The 9,467-nt window shown below is 40.2% G+C and overlaps 2 protein-coding genes across 5 annotated transcripts in view; one reads left to right on the plus strand and one right to left on the minus strand.

Annotated features, from left to right (window-relative positions):
• RBM7 (RNA binding motif protein 7) overlaps positions 1-8,299 on the minus strand; it is a 12,065-nt gene extending 3,766 nt beyond the window's left edge. Inside the window, exons 1-4 of one of the 4 annotated variants that reach the window (XM_008577823.1) lie at positions 8,105-8,299; positions 6,996-7,158; positions 5,651-5,738; positions 1,516-1,606 (exon numbers count right to left, since the gene is read on the minus strand). In XM_008577823.1, the coding sequence (XP_008576045.1) occupies positions 1,516-1,606; positions 5,651-5,738; positions 6,996-7,158; positions 8,105-8,200 (438 nt within the window). In that variant the 5' untranslated portion in view covers positions 8,201-8,299. Of the gene's footprint in view, positions 1-1,515; positions 1,610-5,650; positions 5,739-6,995; positions 7,159-8,104 lie in introns of those variants that run through there. The other 3 variants (XM_008577822.1, XM_008577824.1, XM_008577825.1) reach the window with 3 other exon arrangements.
• A 66-nt stretch (positions 8,300-8,365) lies between these two features.
• Positions 8,366-8,984, plus strand: LOC103594592 (chromosome unknown open reading frame, human C11orf71). The gene has a single exon (XM_008577826.1). The coding sequence runs from the start codon at positions 8,536-8,538 to the stop codon at positions 8,923-8,925; it is 390 nt and encodes a 129-aa protein (XP_008576048.1). The 5' UTR covers positions 8,366-8,535; the 3' UTR covers positions 8,926-8,984.
• Positions 8,985-9,467: the final 483 nt, after the last annotated feature.

Consider the following 9,467-nt stretch of genomic DNA (forward strand, 5'->3'; position numbering starts at 1 on the left):
ATCACTCTTGCATAGATGGATCCTAAGTTAAACGTAACTAAAGTAGTACAATACAATAGCTACATTCATTCCAATGTATTCCTATGTAAGATACCTGTACAAAAACACTACTTGTTGCCCTCAAGAATACAACTTAGAAGGGAAGAAGCAATACAAAATGATTATAATGGGGCCGGCCCGTGGCTCACTCGGGAGAGTGTGGTGCTGATAACACCAAGGCCCTGGGTTCGGATCCCATATAGGGATGGCTGGTTCACTCACTGGCTGAGCGTGGTGCTGACAACACCAAGTCAAGGGTTAAGATCCCCTTACCGGTCATCTTTTAAAAAAAAGTATTGTTAGGGAAAGCTTCGTGAAGGTGGCATATGATCTGAATATTAAAAGAATGGATGAAATATTTTAAGAGTGAGGCATGCTTTTAAGAGGAAAGGAAATTACACAAACAAAAATAACAGGGAAACACAGACTGGATTCATAAAGTACAAAGTAATTCTGGCTGAGACAGGTTATAGAACTTATAAGCAGTACAGGATGGAAGGTAAAGCTAAAAAGTTTACTGGAATCAGATGGGAATGCCTAACAAATAGTCTAGAGAAATCTGACCTTATCTTGTAAGCAATGGAAAGTCGATGTGCAGGGAAGAAAGCAAAGCAGAGTTACGATATTAATTTTTAAATGATGTGCAAACTGGATTAGTGAGGGGAAAAATGGAGACATACTAACTGACTTGCCCAGTGATTCCCAAATTCTGCCTGTGGATAGATATTAATCCAGAATGATTTTTAGTTATGGTCTATAGTAAAATGATAAAAATAAGCAGTACGTACATAAAAGTTGACATCCCATTATACTATTCTCTATTTTATTTCACTTTTATATTTTTATTTTGCAGACTTGTGAAATACAAAAGCCTGGGGACCTCAAGTCAAGATCATGATTTGGGTAAAGAAAATAGAAAGGAAGAAATGAACGTTAAGAACTACTGCAAATAAAGACATGAAGGATGTGGTGAAAGAGTAGAGACAAAGATGGAACAGTAAAAGATAGCTAAGACTTTAGCTATTTTTTCACAGTGATATTACTATTAAAAAATGGAAAGTTCATGGAAGAGCTGGTCTAGAAGATTCCAGTACATTAAAATACTAAAAAGAGTTTATAAGATAGGTTGCAAGAGCATGAGACAATAAATCTCTAGTATTTGTAAATACACATAACCCACAATGATGGTTGGAAAGAGAAATACAAGTTTAAAATGCAGTCTTACTTCTATTTTTCTTCAGTCTTTTAAGTATGTATTTTAGCCCAGTGAAAACTAAAAGGAGCAATCAACCTACAAAGACCATGGCAGTCTAACAAAATTTGAGAAAAAGTTAATTTACATTTATGTCTTAAAGACTTAAGGAATAAAACTTCCAACTTAACAAAGGTAATTAAAAATCACAGTTATCTGATATAATTTAACTAAGTATGATTTTTTTATTTTTTAGCAACTCAAGTTGAAAAAAATCAACCTACCACGGCTTGTCTCTGAAAATTTTCTGGAGAAGAGAAGGATCTCTGAATTATCTGTGCTGATGGAGTCATGTTATCCACAGTCCTTTCATACCTGCTAAAAATAAGAAAACCAACGTATAGCCATTCATTCAATAAATATTTACTAAATACCAATCATGAGCAAAATGTAGTTTTCAATGGTGGAAATGAACTGGATAGACAAATTATCTGCTGTCATGGAGCAAGAACAAGAATAAAGACAATTGGATTTTTTCACATGGTTATACGGGATATAATTCATGATTACAGATCAAGTGAAGGTAAGAGAGAAGAGGGTTCTATTTTAGCTTAGCTAGTCAGGGACAACCTTTCTAAAAAGGAGACATTTGAAATGAAAGCAGAACAGTAAGATTACTGGGAGGCAAAACATTCCCAGATGAGGGAAGGGGTAGTGCAGGGGTGAGCAAACTACAGCTCTATGGGCCAAATTGCCAAATTCAGTTTTTGTAAGCAAAGTTTTATTGGAACATAGCCATATTCTTTTGTTTTTGTATTATCTATGGCTACTTTAGTGCTACAATGGCAGAGACAGAGACCGTATTGCCTGCAAAGTCTAAAATATTATCCTTCTGAGCCTTTATAGAAAAAATGTCGTCAGTCCCGGAGCTAATACTGAGAACTAAAACAGAAGGGACTTGATGGACTGGATATGAAGGGTGAGGAAAACAGAAGAAATAAAGGATATAGTCTAGATTTCTGGCTTGAGCCAGCGGGTAGACCATTTATTGAGACAGGAAAGAGAAACAGGTTTTGGGAGATAAGGAATTAGATTCTATAACATAGATAGGATATTAATTTTAAGGACTTATACCTTACTCCTCACTTCCTAAAGAGGTAACTTGCTCTACAGAAAAGCTCACTTTAAAAATGTTTAAATTATTTTAAAATATCTCTTTAGGGGCCGAGCCCGTGGCACACTCGGGAGAGTGCGGCGCTGGGAGCACAGCATCGCTCCCGTTGCGGGTTCGGATCCTATATAGGGATGACCGGTGCGCTCAGAGCGCTCACTGGCTGAGCGTGGTGCAGCTGGTCTCAAAAAGGACAAAAAAAATAATAATAATATCTCTTTAGAATCAAATAACCAATTGGTNTATCTGTGCTGATGGAGTCATGTTATCCACAGTCCTTTCATACCTGCTAAAAATAAGAAAATCAACGTATAGCCATTCATTCAATAAATATTTACTAAATACCAATCATGAGCAAAATGTAGTTTTCAATGGTGGAAATGAACAGGATAGACAAATTATCTGCTGTCATGGAGCAAGAACAAGAATAAAGACAATTGGATTTTTTCACATAGTTATACGGGATATAATTCATGATTACAGATCAAGTGAAGGTAAGAGAGAAGAGGGTTCTATTTTAGCTTAGCTAGTCAGGGACAACCTTTCTAAAAAGGAGACATTTGAAATGAAAGCAGAACAGTAAGATTACTGGGAGGCAAAACATTCCCAGATGAGGGAAGGGGTAGTGCAGGGGTGAGCAAACTACAGCTCTATGGGCCAAATTGCCAAATTCAGTTTTTGTAAGCAAAGTTTTATTGGAACATAGCCATATTCTTTTGTTTTTGTATTATCTATGGCTACTTTAGTGCTACAATGGCAGAGACAGAGACCGTATTGCCTGCAAAGTCTAAAATATTATCCTTCTGAGCCTTTATAGAAAAAATGCGTCAGTCCCGAAGCTAAATACTGAGAACTAAAACAGAAGGGACTTGATGGACTGGATATGAAGGATGAGGAAAACAGAAGAAATAAAGGATATAGTCTAGATTTCTGGCTTGAGCCAGCGGGTAGACCATTTATTGAGACAGGAAAGAGAAACAGGTTTTGGGGGATAAGGAATTAGATTCTATAACATAGATAGGATATTAATTTTAAGGACTTATACCTTACTCCTCACTTACTAAAGAGGTAACTTGCTCTACAGAAAAGCTCACTTTAAAAATGTTTAAATTATTTTAAAATATCTCTTTAGGGGCCGAGCCCGTGGCGCACTCGGGAGAGTGCGGCGCTGGGAGCGCAGCATCGCTCCCGTTGCGGGTTCGGATCCTATATAGGGATGACCGGTGCGCTCAGAGCGCTCACTGGCTGAGCGTGGTGCAGCCAGTCTCAAAAAGGACAAAAAAAATAATAATAATATCTCTTTAGAATCAAATAACCAATTGGTCTGTCTTACAGTTTAGATCTTTTTATTTTTGATTTTCTTAAATCAGGTTATATATATCTGAATGGTAAGGGGGGAAAGTACAATTTAATTTATATTATAAAAGAGCATAAAAATGATAAACTCTTTAGCCTTTGATTAAAACTGACGTATTTACTCGTATATCTTTTTCCCCAAGAAATTCTAAGGCAGGAAAACCCCTTTTCCCCCCTCCACCTCAGATACCTACCTTTAAAGGTTCCATAAAAATGGTTGGAAATGCTTTGAATTCCAACTGCTCTGCGAAGTGTTTAAACACCACTAATTAATTTCAGCTGGCAAGAAAGGATGTGGTGAGGGTAGTCTTTCTGCACTAATGCTTGCTTACAACTCCACCTTCCAATATCTCTTCCTATCCATCCACTTCCCTCCAGCTCTTTGCACCACCTAATCCAAACCACCAACCTCATCCCAATAGCTTCCTTGCTACATTTCTACCAATACCAATAACTTGCTACCAACAGATTCCTAATTGGTCTATTTTCACTCTTGTCTGCTCCAAACCATTCTCCCACTACAACCAAACAACTCTTTAATATACAACCTTGTTCCTATCACTGTCCTACTTAAAATATTTCAATACCTTCCTACTGATTTTAGAATAAAATCCTAAAATCTTGATTAAAGCCTATACCACCTTATCCAGCCTCAGTCTACTTCACCAATATCACCTACTGCTCTCTATTTTCATTCATTATGATCTATGCATACTGTCTTCTTTCAGTTCCTCATCTATCTATATCATCTCCTGCTGTTAAAATTTTTCTCAAAGCACTTTCTACTCCTTCAGAGGCCTTATTATAGCAACTAAACAGGCGGTCACAAAAATACATATATAGTGCTTGCTTTGGCAGCACATATACTAAAATTCGAATGATACAGAGAAGTTAGCAAAAACAAAATATAGATATGCTATGTGTATACATATAAAAAGTATGTGTCTTCATCTAGACTTTAAGCTTCAGTAGACACTATATCATAGTAGCTGGGCTCGATCACACTGCCTGTTTGAATCCCAGCCCATTGCTTATGAGCAGTTCAAACCTGACCAAGTTAACCTCCACTCCTCATTTCCTTCCCATACAGAGAAAATAATCCCTATCTCATAAGACTGCTGTGGGAGGAATAAATAAGATCATATATGTAAGAACCTGACACATGGCAGGCATTTCTTAAATCTTTCTTGAATGAAGCCCACTATGATTGTTAATTAGCTCTATAACTATACTAGGAAAAAATCGTCCCTGGTAAAGTATCAGCCTCCCCCAAATAAATAAAATTATTTAAGTAAATACAGTAGCTTTTCTAACCCTCAGTAGCTGTAGGGGTTTTAGAGTTTTACAGATCATTTCATTAAACTTCTCTTCCTTACAAATGGAGGGGTAGAACCAGAGAAAGGAGACTAAGTCAAAATTACACAATTGGTAGAGGCAGACCTAGAATCCATTCTACGAATTCTTAGTCTAGTAGTCTGTTTACTAATCAGTATTTTTAAACTGCAAGGAACAACCAGTTAGTGGTCATAAAACTAATTTAAAATCTTAAAAGATGAATAAAGTAGAAAATAGAGTGTACTGCAAGTAGTAAACATAAGTAATGTTTTGTGAAATTCTGTTTCAATTGTGTACATGTGTATGTATGTGTGGGTATGTCTTCACAAATGAACATAAATACAGTTATGTATATATCTATATTAAGGGGACTATATCCAATGTCTGTCTAAAATTCTCTTAGATATATAACAATAATCCAATAAGGCAAGTAATACAGCACAAAAATAAAGAGATAGGAGCATAAAGAAGGAAGCTATTCACTCACTACATGTTTTGAGATCATCACCTAGGAAAATTCCTGATAAATGATTTTAGCAATAGGTGAGAAACATTACCTGCTAGGAGATGTGGAGGTAGGGCTTGAATTTCCAACATGATGCTGGGGATATGACAAACCGACATCCTGCGAGGCATGACTACTTCCTAAAATGGAATAATTTGAAAAATTCTTCCTGATAGAAAATTTAATTTGAAATTTTGTCTCCCCTACCCCAAATCAAAAAAGGTAAACACAGTCTACAAGAGAAAAATCTCATATTGCTATATAGACTGCTTTATAGTTTCATCACAGTGAATTTTTTTTTTTGGCAGGTAGCCCAAAAGAGGATTCGAACTCTTAGACCTTGTTATAACACCTTGAGCTAACCAACTGAGCTAACCTGCCACCCTTTAAGTATGTAACGTAACATACATAATACAAAGCATTCCAAACAAGGTACTATCCAACATATAAATATCCAATTTGGCCATAATACAGTAATTCTCCCCTTATCTACAGTTTCGCTTTCTGAGGTTTCAGTTACCCCCAGTCTGAAAATATTAAGAAAGTATTTTCATCCAAAAAAGAGTTTCTTTAAAACTGAATAATAAATTTAAAAACAAAAAACAAAGAAGCAAACCACCCCCTCCCCCTAAATACATCAGTGAATAGTTACCTGTAGTAAATTGAATTATGTCCCCCCAAAATTCATTGAGGCTTGAATTGTCTCCCAAGTTTTATGTATTAGAAACTTAGCCCCCACTGTGACTGTTAAGAGGGTGGGAAATCGTATTATGATAACTGAAAGGTGGAGCCTTGAAGAGGTGATTGGACTGTAGTACAGTGCAGTAGTGAACGGATTAAAAATGGTGGTTGGGGCATGGTTCTGATGGCTTTAAAAGAAGAAGTCTTTCGGGCCGAGCCCGTGGCGCACTTGGGAGAGTGCAGCGCTGGGAGCGCTCCCGCCGGGGTTCGGATCCTATATAGAGATGGCCGGTGCTGCGCTCACTGGCTGAGCGCGGTGCGGCCGGTCTCAAAAAAAAAAAAGCCTAATCTGAGATTCCTAGGGCCGGCCCGTGGCTCACTCGGGAGAGTGCGGTGCTGATAACACCAAGGCCACGGGTTCGGATCCTATATAGGGATGGCCGGTTTGCTCACTGGCTGAGCGTGGTGCTGACAACACCAAGCCAAGGGTTGAGATCCCCTTACTGGTCATCTTTAAAAAAAAAAAAAAAAAAAAGAAGAAGAAGAAGAAGTCTTTCTCTGCTTCCACCATCTTGCAATGAGTCACTGTCACCAACACCAGATTAACTTTGGACTTCCCAGCCTCAGAAAATGTAAGCAATAAATTTCATTTTCTTTATAAATCACCCAGTTCCAGGTATTTTGTTATAAGGAACATAAACGGACTAATACATTACCTGATCTAAATTGAATTTTGATGGGCTTTCCAAAAAGTTTGATTCCATTAAGTAGATTCATTGCATAAGGAACAGATACTTCATGTTTGAAATTCACAAAAGCAAACTGCTTTGGTTTACCATCCTTATCTTTTGGAATTTTCACCTTTATTACTGGCCCAGCCTACAAACAAAAACGTGTTCAACTTCAAATAAGGTAATTTCAGGAAAATACTCAAATTTTACAACTAAAAGAGAGTACAAAGTTTAAAAACAACAGAAATGTAATCAGGAACTTTAAAAAAATGGAGGCACAAAGATTTCCACTTTGGTTAGAGTAAAAGTCCTAGCTTTTACTGAAAATCAGATTAACTTATTTGGGGAAGGGGCCCATAAGGAATTGTAAACACAATCACCTTTATGTTTCACAGAACTGTATGACTTTTTAACACAGTGACCAACAGCCATCATTTTCCCACTCCTTGGAAACGAATGCTTATCGAAAACAAGAGCAAGAGAATGATTTTCTCGGACTAAAAATTCACTTTTTTTTAATCAATTAATCAAACATTACCAGGTATTAGGGGACTGGGAACGGGATACTTAAAACTTTCCACATATTTTAATACAGAAACATTACAATGCTGCTTTTCTACGGAGTACTTATGATTATATTTTAAATATTTTAATCATGCTGCAATTTCATAAACAAGAGGAAAACAGATACTGACAAAGAAACCGAAATACAAGTTTCCAGTCAGATGAACCAAAGACTACTTACCCTAAGGGGAAGATGAGAAAAGAATAGGAAAAACACTGCTCAACGAAGACCCCGCCCCAGGTATTATGTCCCTCGGGGCTCCTGATCTTTACCACGGGAATGCATGGTTGAGGATTCCTCCACTACCTTTAGCCGTCACATTTTGGCCTGAACTAACCAGAGTTCTTCTGATAAACAGACACCCAGCGAACGCCTCCCTTCCTAAGAGCACCCTCCACCTCCAAACTGCCCACCTGTGCGGTGTCCCACGGACTGCCAAGCTCGAGCGAAAAAAGCGGGGACGGCAGTTGGGCCGGGCTCTAGGCGAGGGGGAAAACGAAAGGCAAACGGGCTGATCCCAGCCGCTTACCTGGTGGAAAAGCTCGAAAAGGAGTTCCTCTGTCACTTTAGTCTCAAGGTTGCCCACAAAGAGAGTGCGATCCGCTTCCGCCGCCGCCGCCCCCATCTCAGTGTCGCCCCCTCCCTAAGCAGGCCGAACAGTCGTGGCCGACGCACCCACTGCGCACTCTCGGAAACCTCACGTCCTCGCGCAACCAGGCGTCACCGACGTAAACGACCCTCACGCTCGCTCTCAGCTGGCGTCGACGAGCGCGCACGGACCGCGCATGCTCACGAGGAGGGCGCTCGTTAAGGACGGCCTCTCTATCTGCCGCCGCCTTAGTTATGGCTCCTGTTGTAGCTAGTCTCTGCGTCCGAGACGCGCCGAACTGATCTGCGGAGCGGCAGAGGGCCTCCTTTGACCCAGGGACGCAGAGCAAATACTGCAGGCAGTGTTTGAAGATGGCTCTGAACTCCGTGTCCCTGTGTGCCGGCGATCATGGGAACAGGGTGACCTTCCGTGCTTCCCACGGCGACCCCAGCCCGTCGGCCTCAGCGTATGCGATGGTCTCTGGAGACAGCTTCCTCGTTGCCAGGCCTGAGGGGATTCATCCGGGATGTCAGCAGGCGGTGCGACCGAGCGTTCTGCCCGAGAGCCGTAGAGTGACTGGTGGCGGCCGGAGCCCGACCCCCCTTATAAAGGGAAGGGAACTGGACGGCCGGAGCCGAAGCCGCCAAGCCAGATTCTCACCCTACCCGTCCGCTGGGGTAAAACTCGATCTCCTAAGAAGTGTGCTGCACCAGCGACTGATTGCCTTCGGAATGGTAGTCGCCGCCCAAATTTCAGTGTAAAACGGATGCCTTTCCTCCGCTCCTCAATTAGCAACTTAACAAGGCCTCTCTAAACCCCTTTCTTGGTGTAATCGCAGTCTTATTTACAGAGGGATGTATGCTCATTTTAATATAATACGTAGGAGTTCTGTTAATATATCTTAGCACGAAAGGAAAATTTACTGTTGATTAATCCAGATTGTTTTATGCGTCCCGAATGATTAGATCAGAGGGCGGTAAGAAGGGATTTTCTTCTTAGGTAGGCCCAAAGCTGAGCTACTGAGGCCATCCTCCTCAGAGGTCAACAGTCCTCTCATACACCTTTTTGTTCACATCTTTCCAACAGTGGATCCTCCCTTCTCCGGTTTCCACAAGTGTATCGTCCCTTCCCGGCAGATTCTTCTACTCTGAGACTTGTAATTCGAGCTTCTAACTGCCTACCTCTTTACCGTTACTTCTGTTGGTGAAAAAGAAATGCCCCTTTTTATCACACTGGCTTATCCTTTCTTCTTTTCCCTAGCACTTACCCTTTTCCATCTTCCCGACTCCCCCCCCCCCCCCCT

Source organism: Galeopterus variegatus, unplaced genomic scaffold (assembly GCF_000696425.1).
Source record: "Galeopterus variegatus unplaced genomic scaffold, G_variegatus-3.0.2 Scaffold1584, whole genome shotgun sequence".
In the NCBI taxonomy this organism is placed as follows: Eukaryota; Metazoa; Chordata; class Mammalia; order Dermoptera; family Cynocephalidae; genus Galeopterus; species Galeopterus variegatus.